The sequence below is a fragment of the Martes martes genome, assembly GCF_963455335.1.
Source record: "Martes martes genome assembly, chromosome: 8".
In the NCBI taxonomy this organism is placed as follows: Eukaryota; Metazoa; Chordata; class Mammalia; order Carnivora; family Mustelidae; genus Martes; species Martes martes.
Window position 1 is genome coordinate 91655926 of NC_137895.1, and position 27248 is coordinate 91683173.

Consider the following 27248-nt stretch of genomic DNA (forward strand, 5'->3'; position numbering starts at 1 on the left):
AAACCTGAATCATCCCCTGAAAACACACACACACACACACACACACACACACACACACACACACACTACATACATATACATACAAGGTGGCAATTCCAGAATTTCAGAGACTTAAGAAGGCTTTAGGAGCAGCAACGCGGTTGGTAGTGGGCTCCATGGGAATTCGCCTGAACACTGAACTTCCCGGTAAGCTCGTCGTTTTTCTTTGTTGTACATCACAGTTTTCTAAAGATACTTTAATCACATTTACATACGACTCAGAATATATCAATTGTCTGTATGAAAAATTATTATGGAGGGTGCTAAAGTCTCCCCGAGCTACCACTTACTGGAGTTGCCTCCGTCTCAACCCCACCGAAAAATATCTCAGACCGCCGGCACCGGCCACCCCAAAAACTCCTGTTCTCTGAGGCCCCACAAAAAGGAGGCCGCATCGACGAGAGTGCCACTTAAACTCCCAGGCTCTGGGTCCTTAGGTGAGATGTTTCTTTTTACGCCGCCAGTTTGTCATAGAGGGCGGGGCGCCAGGGTCAGCCCCCGCCAAATCCGGGGGGAGGGGCGAAGGTCAGCAGCGGCCTTCCTAAGGCTTCTTTCAACCCCGCCTTGCCTGCCATTCAAGTTCCGAGTCTTCCCAGTACTGGTTAAAGCTTCACTTGGACCCGCCTCCATCACTCACCTGATTAGATGTTTATGAGTCAAAAGGCGGGGTCATGAGGTTGTCGAGATATTATTGGTTGACATGTACGCCTGTCACCAGTGCACCGCCCCCTGTCTCAGAAAGCTCCCTCTTTAATGGCTCCTCACCTCGTCCATCTTCAGAGTTTCCCTCTCTATATTGGTCTGGGGCCTCGCCTATCCAGTCCCTCGCTCTTACTCGTTGGTGACCGCGCCGGAAGAGGCCCGCCTTTCTCCAGAGGATTGGCGGATTAGTGCACACATCGCCCACCCTTGATGGTAGGCGGGTAATCGTGCTATTGGCTGGGGCCCCCGCCCCAGGACGAGGAGGAGGAGGAGGGGCAGGAGGGTTTGGTTGAGCTGCAGCTGTTTGTCTGTTCGACACAGGCTTCGGCCCGACGGGGGAGACGGAGCCCCAGGTACCGGGCTGATGGAGCCCACAAGGGCAGGGGCGGAGGAGCCCGGGAGAGGAGAGCAGCCTGGCCTGAGAGCAGAGGCGGATCTAGGCCTCAGCAAGGGGTCAGAGTAGCCCACTGGAGAGGGCAGCAGGGGGCCGGGCCCCGGCAGGCCCAATAGGGACGCTGAGGAGGGGGTCGGGTGGGCTGGGAACCCAAAGTTGGTGAGGCCCAGGAGGCGGCCGGGTTGTGTTGGCGGGCCAGGGGCTGGCGCGGGAGGCCCCGGGCTGTGTGAGGGCAGGGGCAGGCCTCATTGAGCAGCGCTGAAGAGGGAGGAGCTGGGGGAAAGGGACGGGGCCACAAGTGAGGTAAGGCCATTTGCCAGGAGGTGAGGAGGGGTCAAACCTGACGCCCGGACTGCGAGGGTAGCCGGGGCTGGGGCTCTCGAAATGTCTAATTGGAAGGGCCTGGGAAGGCTTCCTAGTTGGGTAAGGGGCATTCTCTTCAGGGAAAGTGACAATTATAAAAATAACTAGGGTGCCCTGAGTTGAGCTGAGAGGGATTTGGGTCCATTGAGTGAGAACGGAGGCAAAAGAGGAAAGCTTTACTAATCTATAGACTAGTTAGTTGGAGAAGTGGCAGCAGGGCCTGATATCAGTTACGGGAGCTTCTGGGAATGCTCAAGGGTGGGCCAGAGGATCTGGGTCTTGGAGGACCCACTCTTTTGTTCTTCTAGTATTGAGATGTGGTAATCTGAAGTTTGGGGTACTCCCGGGGTAGCTAATGAAGACAAAAGTTAATTTTTTTCCCCCTGTGGCTGTTGAATGTTCCAAACTCAGCCCCTGCACTTTCCCTTGGCGTGAAATGGTTTATGGTGCAGTCTCTCTGTTTCTTGTTATCAGCCTCAGCTGGGTTTGGGTGCAGTCCTGTGAAAGAGCTAAGAAGTTGGATTTGGGGGGTGTTTGTTTCTTTCTCACTTAATAATCTGGTCTATGGTGGATACTGTATCTCTGACCTAGAAGCAGGGGATCAGTGATTTTATATCCACACTTGAAAGGGGATTAGAGATCCCCAGCCACGATGAGATCTTCTGACCACAGTTGGTGAAACTTTTGTGGAACTTAGACTTGGGTATTTCCCAGGCAGGTAATGGTTAGGCGGAACCAAGCCTGGAAATGAGAGGTGATATCACTGAGGAAAGGATTTGAGGAAGAGTGAGAAATTCCATTCTAGAAGGTTGGCATCACCCCCTGTTCTTTGTGTACTTCTTCAGGAGCCCAGGTTTCTGTGCTGTTAGGAAGTTGAATCAAATGCCTCAACAGTAAGGCATTTGAGGAAGGGGGTGAGTAGAGAAAATGAAGATGGATGACTAAGGCACAGGAGTCCCCCCTCCCTCATATTTTTAATGGTCTGCTCACCTCTTTAGTCCCCCATAGATTGAAGCTTATTGGATTTTCCCTTATTATAGTTCCTCCTTTTACCTTTTTATACAAACATGTTTTATAACTACATTTCTTCTTAATTACAAAGGTAATATGTACATATTTTTAAATATTCAGGCTGTACAGAAGTGTAAAAAGTGTAAACCTCCCTCATTTCATCCAGAAAGGTCAGAGACTAGAGACAGATCAGACTAATCTCACTTTGCTTTAGGGGATGTGCCGCCAAAGGCAATTCTGTTTTCATGTTCTCACCAAACTCTGGTCTCTCATTCTTTCCAATTTTCCCTTCTGGAATGATGCTCTATTATTTATTGTGCTCTTTTCACTGCTCATTTTGTCTTCTTTCTATCAAAATCAACAAGCAGAGAGGTATACTCTAGGTTATCCCTCACCTTCTTAAAACTTAACATGGAGTACCTTCTGCCCCGACCTGTGCACTGGACATCCTAGGAAATGCCCAAATAGATGGCCAATACTTTTTTCTCTTTTGTGGGCAGGAAAGGAAGATTAGGTGAATCATTTGTTTGGGAGAATTATTGGATCTCTGCTAAAGTGAGGAATTTGAGACTTCTATCTTCTGGTTCATGGTCTCTGCATGTTCAGATTATATCACTGACCTTTCATTAACCTAAAAGATGATGATGGTTCTCCTAAAGGAAGGGCCTCTGGATCTGTCTTCCTGTAGTGATGTGAGAAAACTCTCAAGTTTCTCTTAATCAAATCCTGACTTCTTATGCCGATCTAGAGTTAAAAACTGTATTTGGAGAAGAGGGCTTTCTCATTATTCTTCAAGTCATACTTGTCTACAAGTCATACCTTGTAACTCTTAGTTTGCCCAGGAGTAAGGATTGCTTTTCTGTAGTTTCTTGTTTGTATGCATTGATACAAATTTGACTTCTGAGGAGACATAGGGTAGGAGAAGCAAGGGTATAGGCTGCTCCCTAATCTTAAAGCATTTCAGGTTGGAAACCAAAGTGTTAGAAGAATGAACTTAAAATAAGGAAATGCAACAGCCCTCTAGGAGGAAGAATAACTTAAAACCCTACACAATACGCTCCCACTTCCCAAGAGTGTTGTAGGAAAGATTTAGTCATTGAATAGTAACTGAGCTAAGTAAGGAGCCAACCAAGTGAACAAAGTGTTTGCAGATTTCTGGGCCAGATTGTGGCTGTGGTTTAGGGGCAGTGGGTACCTTTTCAGAATGTCCTCTAGCTCTCATGGTTTTGGGTTTTTTTAACTTGTGTTTCTCAAGCTCAGGAATTAATAGAGATAATGACCCAAAGTTTTTCAACAATTAACATTGGCTGAAAACTCAGGGAACTTTGTTTTAAGCCACAGTTGCTTCAGTCTTAGGGTGGGAGGGCTGCATATTGGGTGTGATTAGGCCATCTGAGCATAGTAACGGGTGACAGGAAAAGCAGTTAGCCCATGTGAGTTGCAACAGTACTTTGTGGGCTGGGTACCAAGAGGGCCCTGCATCCATGGGAGATCACAAAGAGGCCAGGGAAAGAATTGGTTTTCTGAGGACTATTAAAAACATTCCCAAATGGAACTGAGTAAGATACTATCCAGATGACACAGGGGAGGAATAGATGAAGGAGGGAAGTAGGACTGCTTTAGCCTTAATTAATTTAGGGAACATTTAATGAACACCTACTAGGGACCAGACATTGTGCTGTGCTCTAGAGAGTCAAAATGACATAGAAAAATTAGTTACACTTCTTGAGAAGTTCATAGTTCAGCAGAACAGACACACACAATTAACTCATGTAATATAAGGGCTGTGATAGAAGTATCATCTTAATACTGTAGGACCCTAGAGGAAGCAGTGATGAATTCTGCTGGGGTGATAGGGTAATTATGCAATTTTACAGAGAAGGTGACATTTGAGCTTGGCCTTAAAAGATAAATTAGGAGTTTACTAGGCAGACAAAGTAAGGAAGGGCATTCCTATCTTTTCTAGGTCAATAATAAAGAGCTTGTACTACCATGCTGATAAGAGATAAGCGTGCATTTTACCTCTTGGGGAAATATAAGGGAGAGAGTGGGGAGAAGTGGAAGGACTATCTCATTTAAGACTCATTAGTTAACTCATTAGTTAATCTTGAATCAACACAATAAAAGAGCTGAGCCAAGTAGTAGAACTCTCAGTTCAAGATTTTAGTGTTTTGGGGTCTAAACAAAGTTGAGAGTTGAAGGTATTTACTGGCTTTTGTCCTGTCTTTCCTAATCGGTAAAGCTTTTAGATTAGTCCCAAGGTCCACAGACTCCTGTAAAAATTACCACTCTTTCCCTATCATCTTCCATTAAATTATTTCCATTTCAACTATCCTGGCAGGGTTGGTCAAGACCTTCTAGAGAGGCATAGTGTGAGTTCTTCTGTTAGAAGAACATGGAACTGGATTCTGGTTCTCAGGGAAGGCCTGCCTTGTTTTTAATCCCAAAGGAAGTACTTACCTAAACTGAATAGAGGCAGAAACTAACCAGTCTAAACTCTTGTTCCTGTCCTGGCATCCTCTCCAGAGCTCAGTTCAGAGTTAGCATCTCCTGCTTCCTTAAAAGGTATAGTGATATATTATTACTAGCAAGAGTACATGCCTAGGAGTACTTGCTAAAAGATTTAGCTGTCTGTATGATAACACCTGGCAAGTTGATTAATGTTTTTTAAAAGGTTTTATTTATTTATTCATGAGAGACAGACAGAGGGAGAGGGAGAAGCAGGCTCCCAGAGGAGCTGGGAGTCCAATGCGGAACTCATGACCTGAGCCAAAGGCAGGTGTTTAACCGACTGAGCCACCCATGTGCCCCAAGTTGATTAATATTATTTGTAATAGCTGTCTATGTGGTAATACTTGGCAAGTTGATTAATATTATGTGCCTCAGTTTCCTTACCTGTAAAATACAGAGACTGGACTAGATCTCTAGACTGCCTCTTATCTGGGAAACTGACCTTATGGGGCTGACATTTGGGTGTGGGCTAGACTCCAGTGCCTATTATATCTGGAAGTTAGTCTCTGTTAGTAGGTCATAGACTTCTAAAGTCTTCATAATGTGGTTGGCATAGAGACTCAAAGATGCCAAGTGGAAGGGGGCCTGAAAAATAGTTTTGCTCCAGCTGGGACCCGCAAGCTAAGAAACCTTTCCTCTTCATACTTTCCTGAGCTGCTAGAGGTGCTGCCCATGATAAAGAACTTGCCCCTTCGTCCTCCGCCTTGCCCCTCCTTGGTGGGCTGATGCCATTGTCAGCCCTCAATCGGGAGGATTCTCCCTTGTTAATGGTCATTGGATAAAGCATTTTTGTGGAGCTACACTTCTGAGGGAAGTTAAATCTGATTTTTTTTTCTCTTACAAACTGAAAGCATTGAAGGGAAGAATAACTTCCTTGTCCTCCCTTTTTTTTTGCCTCAGGTTTGAAGGTAATCATCACACCACTTGGCCAGGTGGCTGTGGTTTATTTTTTGTCTTTGAATGGATGCCTATTGTCAACTCTTAGCAAAAAAAAAAAAAATATATCACTAGAAATCATTTGGATTTTTTTTTTTTTAATTTTATTTATTTATTTGACAGAGAGAAAGTGAGAACAAGTAGGGGGAACAGCAGGCAGAAGGAGAGGGAGAAGCAGGCAGGGAGCTCGATGCGGGGCTGGATCCCAGGACCCTGGAATCATGAACTGAGCCAAGTCAGACACTTAACAGCTGAGCCACCCAGGTGCCCCAAATCAATTGAATCTTATGTATATTTCACTTCTGTACCCCTGATCTTTTGAGAGCCTGGCTATTGCATAAAAAACATGATACCCTATATACACGTTGGGATTAAAGATCAAGGCACAGTGATGGGCAGCCTATCAATTACTGTGAACAGGGAAGGTAAGACATTATTGAGGTGACACATTGGGGTAGGAAGTAATTCCTAATCTGTGACAACCCAAGTTTGCTTGGTAGCAAGAAAGTTTGCTGATTGTGTCTGGGCTCTGGCTTAATTTACCGTCTGGAGGGGGTGACGGATTTTGCAACGTGAATGCGTCTGTGATTATTTCCAATCTCCACATTTCCTGTACTCCCTCCTGTTTTCCCAGGCCTAGAGCCATGTGTCTGCCTATAAGAATTCAGTCCATGCTAACTCCCATGTTTTCTTATTGTAAAGTAGTAACATTGAGTCTTAGTGTTCTGCCCCTTGGATCACATGCTTTGAAATGGGTGAAAATATGAGCAAATAATTGTGATGCCTGGCTGGTTCAGTGGGTAGAGCATATGAGTCTCCATCTCTGGGGTTGTGAGCTCAAAGGCCCACCTTGGATATAGAGCTTACTTTTTTTAAAAAAGGAAAAATAAAATGTGAGCGATTAAGTCAAAGAATCTAGTTAACTTTTCCTGTTGTGTCTTAGAGTATAGCATATATATGTCACCCAAAGGAAACTTGATCAGTTTATCATCTGTAGTTTTCTTCCCCTCTCTGGGGTCATCTGTTTTCTAAAGTGTAGCATTGTGATGGCCTGTCTTTTGTTATGAAACAGTGTATAGGAAGTGCCACATAAATATGTTTTAAAAAATAATTCCTCGGGGCCCCTGGGTGGCTCAGTGGGTTAAGCCTCTGCCTTTGGCCTAGGTCATGATCTCAGGGTCTTGGGATCAAGCCCCCTGCTGAGCAGAGACCCTGCTTCTCTCTCTCTCTCTCTCTCTCTCTCTGCCTGCCTCTCTGCCTACTTGTGATCTCTCTGTCAAATAAATAAATAAAATCTTTAAAAATAATAATAATAATTCCTCACAGATTCTGAGACACTATACGAGAAAAAAATTTCCTAAAGGTACTCAGAACTTTGGAATTTAATTCAGTTCTGTTCTTTGCTACTTTTTCTTACTCCCCTCCCTCCACAAAGATCCTTACAGATAAGGAAGCAGAAAGGCAAAGGGAGTAAGGAGCCTAAGATCACAGTGGCTTATAACCGGCAAAGCAGAGAATAAAACTCAACCTTGCTTGATTCCAAAGCCCTTCCCAACACCACACAGGACTGCCCCTGTCTAGTTTGGCTTCCCATTTTCATAATTGCATCATAACTTTAGTAGCAGGGTTGGAGAATCCTCTGACCCCTGGAGAGCTATATTCAGCCCTCAGCTTAATTTCATCTAGAAATGCTGTAATAGTAACCATAGGCTATACACTACCCAAAAACTAGACTTTTTCCCATCCTTATTAACCCATCTTTCATTGTCAGGCCTCTCCAAAGCAGTGTTTTTTAAACTTTTTTTTTTAAATCATGACTCATAATAAAACATTCCGTATCATAATTCAGTCTGTACATAAAGTGAAACATTTTCAGAAAGTGATTCTTATTATTTGCAGTAGACTTGTTATTTTTTATTCTGTTTCTTCTTTTTTTTCCCCCCAAATATGATCCACCAAGTGATTTCAAGGTCACTGTTGGTTTACAGTTCACAGTTTGAGAATGAAAAGAGCTAAAGAACTGTGTGACTAGTGGTTAAGAACCTAATTAAGGGGTGCCTGAGTGGCTCAGTTAAGCTTCCCACTCTTGATTTCAGCTCAGGTTGTGATCTCGGCTTTGTAGGATCAGGCCTGTGTTGGGAGTCTGCTTGAGATTCTCTCTCTCCCTGCCCCTCCCCTGCTCCCATGTGTGCACCCACATGCTCTCTCTCTCTCAAATCAATAAATCTAAAGGAATAAATAAATAAAATAACCTATTTAACTGATTCTTGCAGTACTGATTCCCAGAATGTAGGATTTTGTGGGCCAACTAATTTATTTTCTTGTTAAAGGTTTTATTTAGGGCACCTGGGTGGCTCAGTCCCTTGAGTGTCTGCCTTTAGTTCAGGTTGTGATCTCAGGGTCCAGGGATCTGGTCCCACAGTTTGAGAATGAAAGCTAAAGAACTTTAACTAGTGGTTAGGAACCTAATTAAGTGGGGGGGGGGCACCTTGGTGGCTCAGTTGGTTAAGCTTCCCACTCTTGATTTCAGCTCAGGCTATGATCTCGGCTTTGTAGGATCCAGCCTGTGTTGGGCTCCCCACTCAGTGGGGAGTCTGCTTCTTCCTCTGCCCCTACCCACTCTTGCTCATGCTACCTCTCTCTCACAAATTTAAATAAATGAAATCTTTTAAAAAGTAAAGATTTTATTCATTTATTTGAGAGATAGCGAGAGAGAGCAGGAGCGGTGGGGAGAGGGAGAAGCAGGCTTCCTGCTCAATCCCAGAACCGCAGTATCATGACTTGAGCTAAAGGCAGACACTTAACTGACTGAGCCACCCAAGTGCCCTCATCTTTTTTTTAAGATTTTTTATTTATTTATTTGAGAGAGGGGAAGAGAGAGAGAGAGAAAAAACATGAGTGGGGGAGGGGCAGAGGGAGAAGCAGACTCCCTGCTGAGCAGGGAGCCAGACACAGGCTCAGAACCAAAACCTTGGGACCACAACCTGAGCCAAAGGCGGAGGTTTAACCAAATGACCTACCTAGGTGCCCATGGACCAGCTAATTTAAATGAGAGTTTTTGCTTTCCCATAATATAGGGGTATTTAGAAAGCTTACTACTGCCTATCAACACCATTATTTTTTGAAGCATTAAAAATTATTTAGAAAGCTTTTAAATACATTTCCTAAAAAAATTAAAAATGCGTATTTACTGTTTTTTTAAAAAATTGTGTAGGGGCACCTTAGGTGGCTCGGTTAAGGGACTGCCTTCGGCTCAGGTCATGATCCTGGAGTCCCAGAATCAAGTCCCACATTGGGTTCCCTGCTCAGCTGGGAATCTGCTTCTCCCTCTGACCACCTCCACCCCCCTGCCCCCAACTGCCAACCCATGCTCTCTCTCTCTCATTCTCTCTCTCCCTCTCTTAAATAAATAAAAATTGTGTAGAACGAAAAAAACTGAGTCCTTCACTTACTACCCTTCTCAATCCCACTCTTCTCAGAGGTAACCACTGTTAACAGATGAGTATGGATCCTTCCATACTGTTTTCTATGCAGAATTTTGTTTTACAGAAATAGGAGCTAACCATATGTTTTGTTCTACAATCTTTTTTTTTTTTTTTTAAGATTTATTTATTTGAGAGGGAGAGAATCTCAAGCAGGCTCCACACTGAGTTGGTAGCCCAACACAGGGCTTGATCCCACCACCCCAAGATCACCAACCCAGCCAAAATCAAGAGTCAGGCACTTAACCAACTGAGCCATCCAGGTGCTGGCCCCTCTACATCTTTTTAAAAATAGGTCTCAGAGATTTTTCCATATAATATATATATTTCCCTTTGAGAATTAATACTAAAGTAAGTAAGAAGTTAGGGACGCCTGGGTGGCTCAGTCTGTTAAGCATCGGTCTTCAGCTCAGGTCATGATCCCAGGGTCCTGGGATGGAGTCACACATCAGGTTCCTTGCTCAGCAGGGAGCCTGCTTCTCTCTCTACCTGCTGCTCCCCTGTCTCTCTGACAAATAAATGAAATCTTAAAAAAAAAAAAAAGTAAGAAGTTAGAAATCTTACTATAAAGAATATTCTTTTATTTTATTTATTTATTTGACAGAGAGAGAGAGAGATCACAAGTAGGCAGAGAGGCAGGCAGAGAGAGAGGGGGAAGCAGGCTCCCTGCTGAGCAGAGAGTCCGATGCGGGGCTCGATCCCAGGACCCTGAGATCATGACCTGAGCCGAAGGCAGAGGCTTAACCCACTGAGCCACCCAGGCGCCCCAAGAATATTCTTTTAGATAAATTTAGGGGCATCTGGGTGTCCATCTCTTGATCTCAACTTAGGTGTTGATCTCAGTGTCCTGGGTTCAAAGCCCTGTGTTGGCTCCACACTGGATGTGGAGCCTACTTAAATTTTTTTTTTCTTGAATAAATTTAGCTTTATGAAAATATGAAAATTTGCTATATCGTCTCTATTTTTTATCATTTCATCAGAAATCACTGAAAACTTCAGAAAATAGCCTGTGTATTTCTGAATTCTTAGGACTTACTGGCCTGAGGAATATAAAATACCTAGTAGAATCAGAGTAATTTCTTACATTCCTCTGTCTTAATCAAGTTTACTTTGGGACTTTTCTGAGGTCTTGCTTCTCTCTCATTCCCCTGTGTACTTCCTCTTTACACTTGTTTTTTCTGTGTTTTTTCTCTACTTCTTATCAAGCCTGCTTTTTAGGAACATATTAGTTAAAATTAATATTGAGATATATTTTAGTATATTAAGTTGATCTTTTCTGTGAATCAGGGCCACTAACGAACAATACTTATGTTTTTAACACTATGCTAAACACATCTTTTCCTTAATCTTCACTGCTTCTCTATGAGGTAGGTATTTCTTCCGTTTTATAAAGGTGGAAGGCAAGGCTCTGAAATTTCTTGATGTCATTAATAATGATTAGTAGCTTAATATTCATTGAACTCTTGCCAAATACTTATATTTAAGTTATTTCTATTGTTTAATTCTCACAACAGCCTTCTGAAGTAAGTGCTCATAAGGCTATTATCCCATTTTACAGATGCAATGAATGCGCAAATAGATTTAGTAACTTGCCCAAAGCTTCACAGCTAGTAAGCAGAACTGTAAAATAAACCCAGGGAATTGGACTTCACAGTCTTTGTTCCTCTGCACTGGCTCCTGTATGATTTTTCTGTTTTTCTGTCTTTACTATCTTTCCTAGCTTTACTAGAATTGCAGATTGTTACTAGAATCAACCTTGGAGAAAGAAAAGATTAATTTGAACAAAGTATATCCCAAGCAAAGCTTAGGTTTTAGACAGAGATTTTGTATGCGCTGATCATGCTCACTCCTTTGAATCTCATAGTTCCCTTCCCCTCAGAGTCAGAATGATGAAATATATTCAGGTTCGGATGATTAGACTCTCAAAGTCTCAACCTCTCTCTGTCTCTCTTCCTCCACCACCTCTTGAAAGGTAAAGGTAAAGAAGTTCAGTTTATTTTCATCAAATGTTTATTGCTTGAAAATTTACCCTTATGGGGCATCTGGGTGGCTCAGTTGGTTAGGCATCTGAGTCTTGATTTTGGCTCCGGTTGTGATTTCAGGGTCCGGGGATCAAGCCCCATGTCCACCTCTGCACTCAGCACAGAGTCTGCTTAGGATTCTCTCTCCCTTTCCCTCTTCCCATCCAAACCATGCCCCCTGCAAAATAAATAAATAAAATATTTTTTAAAAAAAGAAAGAAAAAACTTATCCCTATATCATCCTCTGGAGACTCCTGTGTGTGTTTAGAAGGTACACCCTCTTTCTTTGCCTATAATATGGAGGGCTGCAGCTGTTAGGCCCATTTAATGTGGAGGGTTATCTAATCCCTAGGCACCAGGAAGACAGCTGCAAGTTGAGAGTAGGTGAGGCCTACAGATTTTTCACTTTGATACATTCTCAGACTTGGAGAGGTGGCAGGAGCAAAGTGAAAGAGTTGATGCTGAATTTGGTCTGTTGGATGTCTATCTTCTGCCAAATGGACCCTGGTTAGAGTTTCAGAAATGTCAAGAGGATTACTGGTTTGTATGAAGGATATGGAACCAGAAGGAACCCCTCTGCTCTTAGGGAGGGTGACTCATCCCACACCCCTAGAGTAAATCTTTTATTTTGAAAGCTAGAAAAAAGATGGGAGCTGGGGGGAAGGCCAATACCAGGATACTGGGGATCTAGGGCACACGGTGCATTTGGGGGGTGCCTGGGTGGCTCAGTCAGTTAAGCATCTCACTCTTGATTTCAGCTCAGGTCATGACCTCAGGGTTGGGAGATGGAGCCCTCCTCAGGCTCCATGCTGGGCTTGGAGCCTGCTTAAGATTCTCTCTCCTTCCTCCGCTGCCCCTCTCCCCCCTGAAAAAGGAAACAAGAAGTCTCAAAAGTTGATCGGTTTGCTGTCTTTTGAAGACCTGGGGTGAGCATCTGGCTCTTGGTTTCGGCTCAGTTCATGATCTCATGGGTCGTGGGATCGACCCCTGTGTCCTGCTCCAGGTTCACTCCCCTCCTCCCACTTGTGTTCGTTCTCTCTCAAATAAATAAATCTTAAAAAAAAAAAAAAAAGAAGAAGACCTGGTGGGGAATTAATGGGAAATAAACGTATTTCACACAGTTTTCGGTTTCTCCATATCAGCTCCCTTGGCAAATGAGAATTATGTAATATGGCAAACTCCACTTCAGATGCAGTTGTTTTGTTTTTTAAGATTTTATTTATTTATTTGAGAGAGAGAGAATCTGAGCAGGGAGCCTGCCACAGGGTCTGATCCCAGGGTCTGATCCCAGCACCCTGGTATTGTGACCTGAGCCGAAGACAGATGCTTAACCGACTGAGACACCCAGGCACCCCTAGGTGCAATTCTTATTTTATTGCTCCCCATTATTACCACTGAGTGTCAGCTGCCTGAGACCTTCTCAGTGGGATAACCTTTTAATGGTGGATGATTTTAATTGTTAAGTCCTCATAAGAGCAAAGAAATGAAGAGATTTATCTTTTTTCTAAAATTGATTGCAGCTGCAATGTCCTTGTGTTTAATTTTACCCACTTTTTTCTTGCAGGACTGTTGAAGCCTGAAGTCCCCTCCCCTTTCCCCCTCCCCCCTTTGCCGCTTTGTGGCATCCCCCTCCCTCCACCCTTTCCCATTCTCATAATCTAGCCATGACTAGCAGAAGCACAGCCAGGCCCAATGGGCAGCCCCAGGCCAGCAAAATATGCCAGTTCAAATTGGTCCTGCTGGGTGAATCTGCAGTGGGGAAGTCTAGCCTGGTATTACGTTTTGTCAAAGGGCAGTTCCATGAGTACCAAGAGAGCACCATTGGAGGTGAGTACCTCAGGGAAAAAAAGGGTCAATGTTGAAGGGAGATGTAGGGACCTGACTATGGAGCTGGCCTTTTTAGCTGCTTGGAATGGAAATCCTTTATAAAACCGGAAAAAAAACTGCCATAATGCCAAAAAGAAGGTATATGTTTGCCCCTTGGCTTCCTAGAAAAAAAATTAGAAAGGTTGATTGCACACCTAGAAAATCACTCATTTTTTAAATCTCAGTTTGTCGTCTTCCTACTTTTTTCTTAAGTTATTTGAAGTTCAGTTGAGTATCACCTTGAGCAGGGTTGGTTTGGAACAGTGATTCATAATAAAAAATGTGTATCAGAATCACTTGGAGAACATTTTCATCCTGACATGCTTGGGCCCTACTCTAGATCTACTGATTAGTATTGGAAATAGAGTGAGGTTGGTGGAGGTATAGACATGTGTGTTGGGAAAAGCTCCTTAGATGATTCTGATATACATACCTGGTAAAAGAGAGGCTGTAACTAAATACAAAAGATAAAAGGCATCTGCGTTTCCCATCTTTACTACCTTCTACCTTCTGCTACCCCCAAAATAGGGCCCTAGTTCAGTAAAAGATCTTTTATGAGAACTCCCATGTTAACTCCTTCTCCACTTTTACTAGTCACCTTGGAAATGTGGTGTTCTTGGACCAGCAGAAGATTATATTAAAAAGTAACAGCCAAATAATATTGATAACTATGGGATCTGCCATCAGGCTGTAAAGTCTTCTAACTAATTATTGATGTGACCTTTACCTGAAGCCTATTTTCTGTCATCATCTCTTATTCCTCTATTTTGGTTAGAAGCGAGATGACTGGTATTAAGTGTCAGTTCTTCTCTCTAATCTTCATAGTTTGTGTGCCCTCATTCCTTAGGTAGAGAAACTTCTGGCAGGAAGGTCTTAGCCAAAGGCAGTCTTAATCCTGGTTCTAGGACCTGTACACAAGGAGGGGAATATGTAAAACCTCTTCCTTAGCTCAGTGACCTGGGTGGTGACTAGTCTTAGACAGAGAATGGAGATACTGTGAAGGGGGCTGGGATTTTCCCATTGATCCTCCAACTTACAACTTCTTCCCCTCCATTCTCTCATCCGTAGCGGCCTTCCTCACCCAGTCTGTTTGTCTAGATGACACAACAGTCAAGTTTGAGATCTGGGACACAGCTGGGCAGGAACGATACCATAGCTTGGCCCCCATGTACTACAGAGGTGCCCAAGCTGCCATTGTGGTTTATGACATTACTAATCAGGTAAGTGGGCTGAGAAGATTCTCCTGCTTTTATTTATAGGAATTAAATTAGGTGGGGAAAAGAAAACCAGGTCTTAGCAAAATAAAAATATAAATTATACTTCCAAGTGCTGGTGAGACTGAGGTAATGAAGTATCAGACACAAGTGGTTTCAGTGAGGGAAGGCTGTCTAGGAGAGGTGAGTTTTGAGACTGGGTTTTGAAGATGATGGGCCTGGATTGGCAGTCTTTCCAGCCAACCCTTCTCTTCCTCATGTTTTTCTAGGAAACCTTCGCTCGAGCAAAGACATGGGTAAAGGAACTACAGCGACAGGCCAGTCCTAGCATCGTTATTGCCCTGGCGGGGAACAAAGCTGACCTGGCCAATAAGCGCATGGTGGAGTATGAAGTAAGATGGCCTGGAGAATCCCTCTGTAACTCGCTCCCTCTGTGCTTGGGACCTTTTTTCCATAAACCTGCCCTCTCTGAAAACCTCATCTGAGGACATTTATCATCTCATTTCCCAGTTCCACACCAAGTTAAATACAGCAACACTGTGACCCTAATGACAGCCAGGAGATTTTAGTGGAGACAGAAGAAAATTCCAGAGCAGAGGGGTAGGGAAGTACCAGGTATGGGGATACCAATGTGAAAACGGGAAAGAGGGAGCAGTTGAATTTGAGGAAAGGGACTATTCAAGTGTCACAGCCTAAAAGCCCCCAACCAACTTACATTCTCCGTCATAAAGATTCCTGGCACCTGCTGGTTGAATTAAGCTGTCTAGACCACGAGTTATCCTTAAGGGAGTTGTCACCAAAATATGGGTCCAGGGCCAGCTGGCTCAGAGGGGCAGTTAAAGGGAGGGAACCTAGGATATTGCCTAGCTCTGGTGCTACATGGGAGTGGAAAGGCAATACTTGTTCCTACCCTACATTCTGAGTACCGGTACACCCACCCCTTGCAGGAGGCCCAGGCGTATGCAGATGACAACAGCTTATTGTTTATGGAGACTTCAGCCAAGACAGCTATGAACGTGAATGATCTCTTCCTGGCAATAGGTAAGGTCAGAGCAGCCTGGGGTCTTCGTCTTTCTCCCTTGCCTCTAGACAAGATCACTAACCCAAGTCATAAAGGTGGAGGGGAGTGTCTCCTCTTGTGAAAACTTTAGGTATAGAAATATCTTAACTTTCCATTATGACCTCAATCCTTTGGCTGCAGCTTTAGCCCCCCCCCCCATCTTCAACATAGTTTACAAGTGAACCTTACCCTCTTCAAAACATTCTTTTAATCTTCCATATTTCCCCCTTCCCCATCTCTCCCCCACCCATAGTCCTTTGGAGGGATGACTAAAATCTACCATACTTTTTTCCTTCTCTTTTTATCTCTAGCTAAGAAGTTGCCAAAGAGTGAACCCCAGAATCTGGGAGGTGCAGCAGGCCGAAGCCGGGGTGTGGATCTCCATGAACAGTCTCAGCAGAACAAGAGCCAGTGTTGTAGCAACTGAGGGGGTGGCTAGCAGCAAACAAGTATGGAGCTAGCACGAGAGCTAAGAAATAACCTCCATCCCCACCCCTCAGCACACAGCCCCTACGGTAACAGCACACTGAGCCCTGGCTCCCAAGGGCTGCCTCCTGACAGCTCCGTCATGGCACTTTTTAACGCTTCAGCAACCAACACCAGGCAGCTGTTGCCACTGGCCTCCTACCCCTACTCTGGGGCTTCGGGGTCAGATCCCCCAGGACTTACCTTCCAAAACAAACTTTCTTCACTTTGTATTATAGGTGCAAGACAGTGACCTACTTATCTTTCCTCCTCCTCCTCCTCATTTTTTCAGAAAACATTTTTTTGTCTTCTGCCCTTTCCCCTTCTGCTTTTGGTCAATCCCTGTTCTTGATCCCCTTTTCCTCCTCTCCCCAGGATGGAGAAGGTGATGAACCCAGGAACTGAGAAAGGAGATTTCCAGTTCAGTCACATTAAGGGCCCTGGGGGGAGAATAAGGCTCAGAGCAGGAGGGAGTAAGAAAACAGTTCCTTTTTGGGGAGAGGGGGGTTGGAATTTCTCATATGAAAACACTGCAGTCTCCACGAGTTGGCCTTGTGGAGGGTGTTTCTAGGTAGAGTTGAGAAATGGAAGGCAAGCTCTTGGGTACCGGATAGGAGTTGCGTTAGTTAACTGGGCAGAGGTGGAGGAGGTGGAGATGCAGTGTCACCTGTGGCTCTGGAACTGTTCCAAGGCCTAACTTCCCCCTCACCCAGCCTCTTAGGTAGCTCCTCCCCCATAGTGGGGGAGACTCTGGACCCCAGAGTCCTCCAAAGAATCTTCACTGGTTGCCTGCATCTTTGGCTCTGCTGTGATCTAATTAGAGGAGGGACCAGTTTCTGATACCCATCCTCTGATTTATACATATGCATTTTCCCTCCCCTCTGGCCTTTAGATGGCCTCAGCCCCAGCCACTATATTCCCCTGCAGTTTGCACTTTAATTGGTGGTAGTTCAGTTGGGATACTTGTTTTATGGGGGTTTTGATTGATTTACCTGCCCTCTCACCTTTTAATTAAATGGAACCCAAGGTAGTATATATATGAGGTTTTGGGAGGGGCTGTAGAGAACAGGACCAGTGGCAGCTACTCAAGCCCAGTCTCCACTGCTTGCTTCCTCCAACTCTGATTCTTAACCTATATTCTTGCCAACCTAGCTCTCGAGTATAGGTTTGCCTTTCCTGGGGAATTAACTGAGCAACTGGAGAGCGGTCTCAGGATAGCCTAGGCCATGGTATGGGAGTAAAAAGGGGTCAGGCAAGAGGGAGGAGTTTTCTGTCCTTTCCCAAGGTTCATGTTCAATGATCCACCCATTACCATGTCTTTTCTACTTCCCTGTAAATAGGTATGATCTTTATTCCCACTGTACAGTCTGTTCTGTCCTCCACCTCCTATTAGGCCCTATATCTTTTTCCCTTTGTTAGTATGTTTGGTTTAGTCCCTCCATCCTTATCCTTATACCCACCCCCAGCCAGTGGTTTAATCCACATACCACTAGGGACTAATACCACAGAGGCCTACTTGTGGCCCCCTCATACTGTAACACCTGTTCCTGTGGATAGGGAACAACTGGCACTGAAGGTCCATCACAGCTGTCTCATATCACCAGGGGACGTGGGTCCTTTCTAAATCTCTAACCACTCCTCACATCCCTCATCAGGTATTTTAGGATGTCTTTGGGAAGTCATCAAGGCAAGAGAGAACTCTAAACTCCTTCTTGTTCCAGCCCAGAGTTTTGGGAAAATTGGGGGAAGTAAGATAGGAAAGGTCACAGTGACCTAGGATTGGAACCTTTCTACCCTTTGGTTTGCAGACTGCCTTCTGTCCCAGAGCAGCTGAAAAATCCTTGGAGCTGAGACTCTGAAGGACCCAGCTTAGGTTCTTCCACTTAGGACTCATTTCCCTTCCTTTTCCAGGGGCAGCCTTAGTTCCCGTGGCCCTGAAACACACATACATTTTCCCTTTCCTTTCCCAGCACCTACCAGCCTCCCAAAGCACCCAGTGCATCCTTATAAGTGGAAGAACTAGGATAGCTCTCTTAAATTCCTTAGAAATGAAGGGTTTTTGTTGTTTTTTGTTTTTTTGTTTTTTGTTTTCTCTCTGCATCTTTCCCCATGGAACAGGAGTGAAGTGTTTCATTGCCTTGGGGCTGGGAAACCATTTCTCCAGGCTTCTTCTCCCCTCCCCAGCCCCCTATGGAACAGGATTGGCCTTAGCTTCTGGGCCTATCTGCTGCCTTCCTTCTATTTCCTACTAGCTCCTCTGTTTTCCTTTAAGCTCTCTTGGGCTTGGGGATCTTAGTTTTTATTTCCCAGCTCTTCATTTTTTTCCTTCTGATCAATTTTTTTTGGGGGGTGGGGTATCCTTTTCTTTTCTTCTAAGAAAGCATTTGCCTTTTTCCCCTTTTCTTCCTCTCCCAACATAACAATCGTGGTAACAGAATGCGACTGCTGATTTACCGATGTATTTAATGTAAGTAAAAAAGGAAAAAAAAAAGAAAAGAAAAGTGTATTGGAGTGTTGCTTCTTTTTTTCTTTCTCTCTTTTTTTCCCTTTGCTATCCTTTTTCTTTTTTCTTTTTTTTTTTTTTCTATTTGTCTGATACAAGAAATTTGGAAGAAAGGGCATCCAGTGTTTTATTGAATCAGAAACACACCCTCTCCTACATCTTGGTTATCTCCTTATTCCCTTTAATCTTTTCTTGAATAATGACATAGCCCAATTTGGAAAATATTCCCTTTATTGCTGTGAAACTCTATTCCCAGGTCACTAGAGACCTTATCAAATCCGACCTAGCTTATTTTTGTAGGCTTCTTAATGGAATATATATTGGTGGGGGAGGGAGACATCTCTGGGCAGACAACTGATGAGACTGGAGGGAAAGGTCATATTTGTGAATCCTTTGAAGAAGCAAAAGTTTATGTGCCTTTCTACAGGGAAAGGGTGCATTGCCTTATTGGTATCACAGAGGGGTCCATGACCTAAAGAAGGTTAAAGAAATCATTAAATTTGTGTTTGTGATTGATCATGTGGCTTCTACCCCAACAGGAAAATTTCTCCTAGATCTGATCTTGTTTGCTACTGTACTTGAAGCCCTTCAGTCCATCACAGTCTAAGTGGGGGAGAAAGATTGGGTATGGTTGCAGGTCAGGAAACAGGACTGGTGTCAGACAAAGCTGGCATTGCAGTCCCATCTGACAACTTACCAGCTGTGGCCTTGATCAAGTTTCTTAGCTGCTCTCTGCCTCAGTTTCTTCTTCTGTAAAATGAAAAAATTTGAGGTTTAAAGGTCAATTATGTTAAAGTATGTGTAGGGCACACAAGGTGACACTGTTATTAGGGAGAAGTCTTATCCTGTGGCTTCAGACAGTCCCTAACTGATTTCTCTGTATCCTTGGGCTGAGCCTATTTTTCAAGGCTGGTAGGATAAGTTGGGCATCACACCTCTCCAAAGACTTAATTGAACACAGCTGCGCTGGAAATCTATTTCCAAAAACCTCTAGGCCAAAAATCACCTTTTCTCTCTCGAGTCCCCTTTCCCTCTGTCTCCTAGTACTCCCTCCAAGGTTTCTTGATTCCTGGCAAAAGCTCTAGTTCACTTTAGGAGAGCAGAAAGGGAGAGGAAATGATCTTCCAAAATTAAAGATGAAATCTTCACTTAAAGTAAGGTTGTAGGTCAACCTTCTGGACTCTAGGGGGCAGTGTGGGTACGTTTGCCCCAGGTTCACAGCCAGCCAATAACAATAAATTTTCAGTCCTGCACCAAACGATAAAGGGTAATTGCAAACGTCTTCTTAGTGCTCTCTACTCTGAGATTATGAGCGATTATAATCCTCCTACTTCGGAGTGTTAAAATGTTATTGCTCTCGTTATGACCAATGATTTTTTAATTGAGTTAACTAAGGAAAAAATGGCTATTTATATTGTTGGTTCCATAATTGGGGACGAAAATCAACAAGTCCAAGGGATGTCAAAGTCTTTGAACCACTGTTTAGGCTTCATTTCTGCTTTTATTGTTGGATATAAGAGAATTGACTGCTTGACCTTGTTTTCACTAAAAGATAAACAAGGCTGTTGTAGTTGCAACACAGAGGTTTGTCAAAAACAGGGTAGAGGCGGAGCTCACAGCCGGGAGAAAGGCGGCTGGATTTCAAGGCCTCTTAAGTAAACGCACCTTGTGTCTCAGCTGTAGGGGCAGGGCGGGGGCATCTCAAAACCTCCCACCTTCAGCCCAGCCTTTGGAATCCTCGACACCTTCCATTGTCCGGTTCCAGACAACAGCGAGGGTCCCATTCCGTGTCTAGCGGGGATGGAAAACAGAAAACAGCTAGTCTTAGCCGGGAGCCTTCGTGGCGCCCCGCCTGCCTCAGCCTCCAGGAGGCGGGCACAGCAGCTGGGAGGCGGCCTGCGGCCAGCCAATGGTTAGGGGACGAGCTGAGAGGCGAAAGTGGTCCTTCACTCCCGGCCAACGTCATGGTGCTGGCCCCGCCCCTTTGCCCCCAGTCGTCTGGAGCCAGGCGGGTAAAGAAGCCGCCAAACGGACCGAGACGACGCCGAACCCGGTAAGGTGGTTGGGAGCTGGGACAGGGAGGAGGTGGAGGAAGGCCTGGTAACGCGGGCGATGGCCAGGGTCCTGGGACCCGGGAATGCTCCGAGACCCGTGGGTTTGAACAAAAACTGCCTATACCGCCTCCGCTCCCGCTGCCCAGCTGCTCCTAAGGGCGCGGTTGTTGCTACGAGACACTTGTGCCAGCAGCTGGGCAGTGGCATGGAACTGGGTGCTTGTGCTTTGGAGCTGGAAGTATCTTCCTACCTAAAGTGCCCCTGGGGAGTGAGGGGCCACCACCCGGACAAGGGTGTGGCATCTGTTTTAGAGCAGAAGGTTGCTTCTCCCAAACCTGGGACACTGAGCTGACCGAGTTCACCTCTAAGACAGCCCTACTTGGACCACTCCAGCCTGATTATTCTAAGTGGGCTGCTGGCATCGAGGGCAGGTGGGAGGGAAAGGGAGGATCCCATGGCCCAGGGGTAAAATGCAGACTCTGTTCTTGCTCCTGTCACCCTTGCAGTTTCCCTGTCTGCCCCCTTCTTCAGCATTTCACCAGCAATTGGGACTTCTCTCACTCTTCCCTATTTTGGCATTCCTGGAGTCTGCGATCTATTCAGTGCTCTGAGGAAGGAACTGCTACAGGGCAGAGTGGAAAAATTACTTCTCTAGCCCATCCCCTGGCACCCTGGCCCTTAACTTCCCAGTTTGCTGAGTTCACAGGCATGACCTAGACAGGGCAAGGGTGGGGACCCTGGGCTGGGGTCCAGTTCCCAGCTGGATTCTATCTTCTTTTTCCCTAGGGTTGGTAGAGGAAAGGAGGGGACTGAAAGGTCTTCAAAGACAACGTTATTACCTGTTTGCTCCTCACAGCTACTCTGCTAGGTACATCTCGTTCCATAGACAAAGACAACAGTTTTGAGAGGCTTGGTATCTTGCCCAGGCAATGGGGCTGGTTAACAGCAGGTCTGGTTTCACAAACCCAAAACAGTTCCACTCCAGAATCTGAGCTCGTTCATCTCATTAGGCTACCACTACCTTTTTCACCTTTTTGTCCCTATCTAAGTTAATCTGCCCCTCAGTTGTCCTCTGCTGACTTTGGAAATAATAAACCAGCAAACTGGACTGTAGATATTTTGGCTTCTGTCCTTTAGGCCCTTGGTCCAGATCACTGTTCTCTGTAGTGGACAAAGTAGAGAATGGAGGATGGGAGATAGGTGATTCTAGAAGACCAGCCCCCCTCTCTCTGGCCCCATTCCCTTCTAGCCTGTCTCCACAGTCTCTCTGAAGTCCTTTAGGTTTTCTCTAAGGACCAATTTGGACACACACACACACACACACACACACACACTTCCATTCTTTGGCCTCATTACCATGATAAAGTATCCTTATTTGCCCAGGGAGTTCCTTGCTTACCTTCCCAGTGTCTTCCTTCCACCCATTTCCTCAAGTTGCCCTAATATCATCCCCTTCTTGATCCTGGAATCTTTTTCCCACAGGTCTGCCACAATGCTGCTGCACAGGGCTGTGATCCCTTGTCTCCGACAGGCCAGCAGGTAGGCCAACCGATCCTAGAACTCGTCTCCTGGCCCTTATCTCTCACTCCCAGTATCTTTATGATGTTTAACCTACCAGATAAGATAGTTGAGGTGGTGACTACCAGGGAGGGAAGGGAAAGCCATAACTCACGCATTTGCCCCACCCATCCATAGACGAACAATAGTCCCAACTGAAGGAACCAGTGGCCGACCTGGTAAACCCCAGGTTTTCACTTTCTCTCCCATATGATCCGAACTGTGCTACTAAGAAGACCTCTCTCTCTTCCAGGCTCCAATCAGTCCCCTCAAGGTTCTGCATTCGGGCCTGCTCTACAAATGATTCGCTTCAGCCCCAGTGCCCCAGCCTTGCCTTCTCTGGTGCTAACTCCAGCACTAGGGGATGGAGAGTCATGGGGACTCTGCTAGGCCTCGGTGCAGTGTTGGCCTATCATGACCACCGGTGCAGGGTAAGTGGAGAAGGAAGGGACTTCACTGTCAAAACAGAGGGGCCCTAGTAAGCTCCCCAGACAACCCAGTCTATTAACACAGAGCCCATGGTGATACTGTCTTCCTGAAGACTAAAGATGGAGTCTACTACCTCTGTTTCACAGTGGCCATGACTTTATGGGTTGGGTCAGGGTGAGCTAGAGTGATTCCTTCTTACTATTTATGTTTCTTTGTGCCTTACCCCTGCCCTGCCTGCAGGCTGCTGAGAAGTCACCACGCATATACACCAGAGAGGAAGTGAAATCTCACAGCAGCCTTGAGACTAGGATCTGGGTAACTCTGGGCTGTGAGGTGTTTGATGTTACAGAATTTGTGGATCTACACCCAGGGGGGCCATCAAAGCTGATGCTAGCAGCAGGTGGTCCTTTAGAGCCTTTCTGGGCCCTCTATGCTGTTCATGACCAGGCCCACGTGCGTGAGATACTGGCTCAGTACAAAGTTGGGGAGCTGAGCCCTGAAGACAAAGCACCCTCCACCTTGAAGACCTCTGACCCTTACGCTGATGATCCTGTACGTCACCCAGCCCTGAAGGTCAATAGCCAACGCCCCTTTAATGCAGAGCCCCCCCCTGAACTGCTGACAGAAAACTATATCACACCTAACCCTATCTTCTTCACCCGGAACCATCTGCCTGTACCTAACCTGAAACCAGAAACCTATCGCCTGCATGTAGTAGGGCCACCTGGGTGTCATTCGCTGTCCCTATCCCTGGATGACTTGTACCAGTTCCCCAAGCACGAGGTCACGGTCACTCTTCAGTGCGCTGGCAACCGACGCTCTGAGATGACTCAGTTCAAAGAAGTAAAAGGTCTGGAGTGGAATGCAGGGGCGATTAGCACTGCACGCTGGGCTGGGGCACGCCTCTGTGATGTGTTAGCCAAGGCTGGTCACCAACTCCGTGAAACTGAGGCCCACGTCTGCTTTGAGGGACTGGACTCAGACCCCACAGGGACTGCATACGGAGCATCCATCCCTCTGGCTCGGGCCATGGACCCTGAAGCTGACGTCCTGCTGGCATATGAGATGAATGGGCAGCCTCTGCCTCGTGACCATGGCTTCCCTGTGCGGGTGGTGGTTCCTGGTGTGGTGGGTGCCCGCCATGTCAAATGGCTGGGCAAAGTGAGCGTGGAACCAGAGGAAAGTTACAGTCACTGGCAGCGGCGGGATTACAAAGGCTTCTCTCCGTCTGTGGACTGGGACACAGTAGATTTTGACTCAGCTCCATCTATCCAGGAACTTCCTGTCCAGTCAGCCATCACAGAGCCCAAGGATGGGGAGACCGTACAATCAGGGGAGGTGACTATCAAGGGCTATGCATGGAGTGGTGGTGGGAGGGCTATAGTCAGGGTGGATGTGTCTCTGGATGGGGGCCTAACCTGGCAAGTGGCTGAGCTGGATGGAGAGGAACAGCGTCCCCGGAAGGCCTGGGCCTGGAGGTTATGGCAGCTGCAAGCGTCTGTGCCAGCTGGGAAAAAGGAATTGAACATTGTTTGTAAGGCTGTAGATGATAGCTACAATGTGCAACCAGACACGGTGGCCCCAATCTGGAACCTGCGAGGTGTGCTCAGCAATGCCTGGCACCGTGTCCACGTTCGTGTCACCCCATGAAAAGGTGAAATGAAATTACCTACTCCCAGAATCATTTTCTCAACCCCCTCCATAACCATCCTTTTCCCTCGTTACCACAGAAAAACCTTTCCTTTCATCATCACTTCTTGGATCACAACCTTGTACTATGCCTTCCTAAACCACACATAGATACATGCATTGCACATTTCCAAGCAGGCACCAGCTCTCCTTTGACACTATGTTACATAACTCCTATTGTGCCCCTTGTTGAGAGCTGTTGGGGCTAGAAGGGGGGAAATTCTGTAAACAAGCACTCTTCCTACCCGACCTCCATTGCTAATGTATACCACCACTTTATTCTACTCCTGCTCTTGAGAGTTGTCAGAGAATGTGGATACATGTAAGAAAAGTGTATATGCAACTTTATACTTTATACTTTATACTTTCCACTTTCTGGGTTGCCAGGGAGGCAATCCTGGTGAAATCCTATCCCTTTATAGTTCCACTTTTCTAAATACATCAATAAAGTATTTTAAGTCTACAACTGAAGAAATGATTATCACTTGGGACTTATTGAGGCTGGAGCGTCAGCATGTTGCAGGAGGGAGGTGCGCTGGTACTGGGATGTGTAGTGAGATAATCCAAAACAAGGTGGGGTGGGGGAGGAGAGAAGGGAAGCTGGTGCAGGGACGTCAAGAAGTGGGACTTCCTTCTCTGCGGGTCAGCCGGCATCTGTAGCGTTGCTTAGGTGACTGACCTCAGAATACCTCCAAGAGAGTTTTTAAAAATTGACATTATTAAGCTCCTCCCCGCCCCTCCCCATTCCTACACTTGGAAGGAAAGGCAAAGAATGCTGAGGTTAAAAACAGTATTCTCTTAGTAGTAGGGGTAGGGCAAAATTTGGCACTAGGGGCAGATATGCCAGGGCACGAGGGTGGTGTCCAATGTGCGACCAGTTGGCAAATCAGATGCAGATGAAGGGGCATGACCGCGCCTCTCCGACTTGAATCTTTCGGTGCTCGGCTACTCTCCCCTAGCTCTTCTCCCTTTTCCCCGGCAGTCTCCCCGGCTTAGGGACGCTCGGTGTTCGGCCACGCCGCCTGTCGCCTAGTAGTGGGACCGGAAGTTGTTCGGGGGAGGGGGGACGGCTGTGATGGGGGGGGTTGATGGGGGGGGCCGGTCCCTTCTCAGGTGAAGCCGCTGATGGAGATGGAGCCGCCGCCGCCGCTGAGCGCCCGGGTCCCGGGTCCGGCCCGGTTGCCGCCGCCTTAGTGACCCCACTCCCCCCCGCACTGGGCCGCCCGGGCCAGAGTGGGGGACCCCTGCGGCCCCGCCCCCCTCTTCCCCAATACCGTCCCCTCTCCCACACCCCCCTAGCCTGCGCGCGCGCGGAGCTGCCTCAGGTGAGTAAGGGGCGGGGCTTGGGCGAAGCGCTGGGGGCGGGGTCTCTGTCGCCGGGGGCGGGGCCTGAGGGGCTTGGGCGTGAAGTGAGGGGAGACCCGGGCGGGGGGCTGGCGAGAAGAGGGTATAGCTTCCTGGGCTGTGGCTCAAGGGGAGGAAGCTGGCCCGGGTGCTGGGGGAGGTTGGCGCAAGGCTTAAGGTTTAGGGGAAGGTAACTGGAGAGTCAAGGGGTCCTAAAAAGGCGGGAGACGGGCCAAAGCAGAGGACGGAAGACAGCCAGGAGCTGGGTGCGCTAGGCTCCTCGGTGGGGTACGGCTGGGGTAGAACAGAGAAAGAGTGGAGAAAGGAGAAGCAGAGGGGTACCTGGGCAAAAATGCGAGGGACTCGGGGTTTTGTCGAGAAGGTTAGAGAGAAGGACATAGGCCTAGGTGAGGAGATCTGGGAGGCAATGGAAACGTGGTAGAGAGGAAACTTCAAGTGGAAAGTGCTGTCGAGGGTACCATGTAGGGTGAAAAGTCTATGGAACCTGAGAAGCAGGTTCCTTCCTGGGAAGGGAGAGATTCACTGCATATGAGTCCTAAGAAAGAACTGTAACAGAGGAAGCCCTGGGACTGACAACTCTAGGGAGACACAGACTTGGGAAGTGGTTATAAGCTAAAAGAGGCCTCCGTGTACCTCCTCACACAGCCCCATCCCCAATTATTTTCTTAACCCTTGTCTGCTAGAGTTGTAGATTCTCAACTTTGGAAATTTCTGTTTGATGTCTATGCTTTAAAAAATATATTTTTTTTAATTTGTAATTGGTCCTGTCTGGAGACAGTTGGGAGTTTAATGGAACACAGACCTTTAGATATGAGATGTTCAGGAAGTAAGGTACCCCATTTCTCTCTCCAAGGTAAGAATTTACTAACTCTGCTTCCAGGAAGATCTGATGCATTATTAACTGAAATGTGTCAAGTTTTGCACACCTTCTTTCGCTTCAGTCCCTCCTCCCATAAGCAAAACTGTCTACTATTGTGGCTCTCACAGATCCCCCACAGACATGTTTCATAGCTCCACCTGTGTCCTAGTCTACCCCTCCTGAGCCCTCAAAGCGTCAATCGTGAGCTGCAAAAGTTCCTGGCTTGCTCACATGTCAGCTCTAGGCCTTCCATCATCATGGCCAAGCAGAAGACTGTTGAGGCCTATTGTTTTTCCCTTACTGCTACTTATGCACTTTACCTGTGTGAAGGTACATGTTTATATTCTTAGGAAGCATTAAAAAAACAGGTGTCTGACTACCTACAATATTTCCACTTAAGATAACTCAGATTCTGAGGATAAAATCAGGACAAGGACAAATCAAACAATCTTTGAAAATGTAGCTTCTTATTTGGTAGGAGTATGTGAGAATGCCTAACTGGGAATCCCACATCTCCTCATGGGTCTGTCAGTAGGTCAGTGAATCTTGCTTTGTCGTGTTGAGGGACTTCAGCCTTCCTTACAACCACCTAAAGCCGGAGAATCTGGACAACTCCCTGGGTCATGAGAATAGTCAGAAGAGTGGCTCATGAGATAAAAATAAAGTCTTGAAAGAAGAAAGTAGTGTTGCCATTCGGAAACAGGATAGGTCTCACCAGAGTTTCTGGG

The 27248-nt window shown here is 46.2% G+C and overlaps 2 protein-coding genes across 3 annotated transcripts; both read left to right on the top strand.

Annotated features, from left to right (window-relative positions):
- Positions 1 to 1004: 1004 nt before the first annotated feature.
- RAB5B (RAB5B, member RAS oncogene family) lies at positions 1005 to 18537 on the top strand. The gene is made up of 6 exons (XM_080810871.1): positions 1005 to 1094; positions 13024 to 13286; positions 14394 to 14545; positions 14809 to 14931; positions 15487 to 15580; positions 15911 to 18537. The coding sequence occupies exons 2-6, from the start codon at positions 13124 to 13126 to the stop codon at positions 16024 to 16026; spliced, it is 648 nt and encodes a 215-aa protein (XP_080666997.1). The 5' UTR covers positions 1005 to 1094; positions 13024 to 13123; the 3' UTR covers positions 16027 to 18537.
- A 2028-nt stretch (positions 18538 to 20565) lies between these two features.
- SUOX (sulfite oxidase) lies at positions 20566 to 24765 on the top strand. 2 transcript variants are annotated; one of them, XM_080810863.1, is made up of 4 exons: positions 20566 to 20620; positions 22104 to 22160; positions 22432 to 22609; positions 22848 to 24765. In XM_080810863.1, the coding sequence occupies exons 2-4, from the start codon at positions 22114 to 22116 to the stop codon at positions 24255 to 24257; spliced, it is 1635 nt and encodes a 544-aa protein (XP_080666989.1). In that variant the 5' UTR covers positions 20566 to 20620; positions 22104 to 22113; the 3' UTR covers positions 24258 to 24765. The 2 variants fall into 2 exon arrangements, with proteins under 2 accessions (XP_080666989.1, XP_080666990.1); XM_080810864.1 differs by lacking the exon at positions 20566 to 20620 and having other exon boundaries at positions 21337 to 22160.
- The last annotated feature ends 2483 nt before the right edge of the window (positions 24766 to 27248 follow it).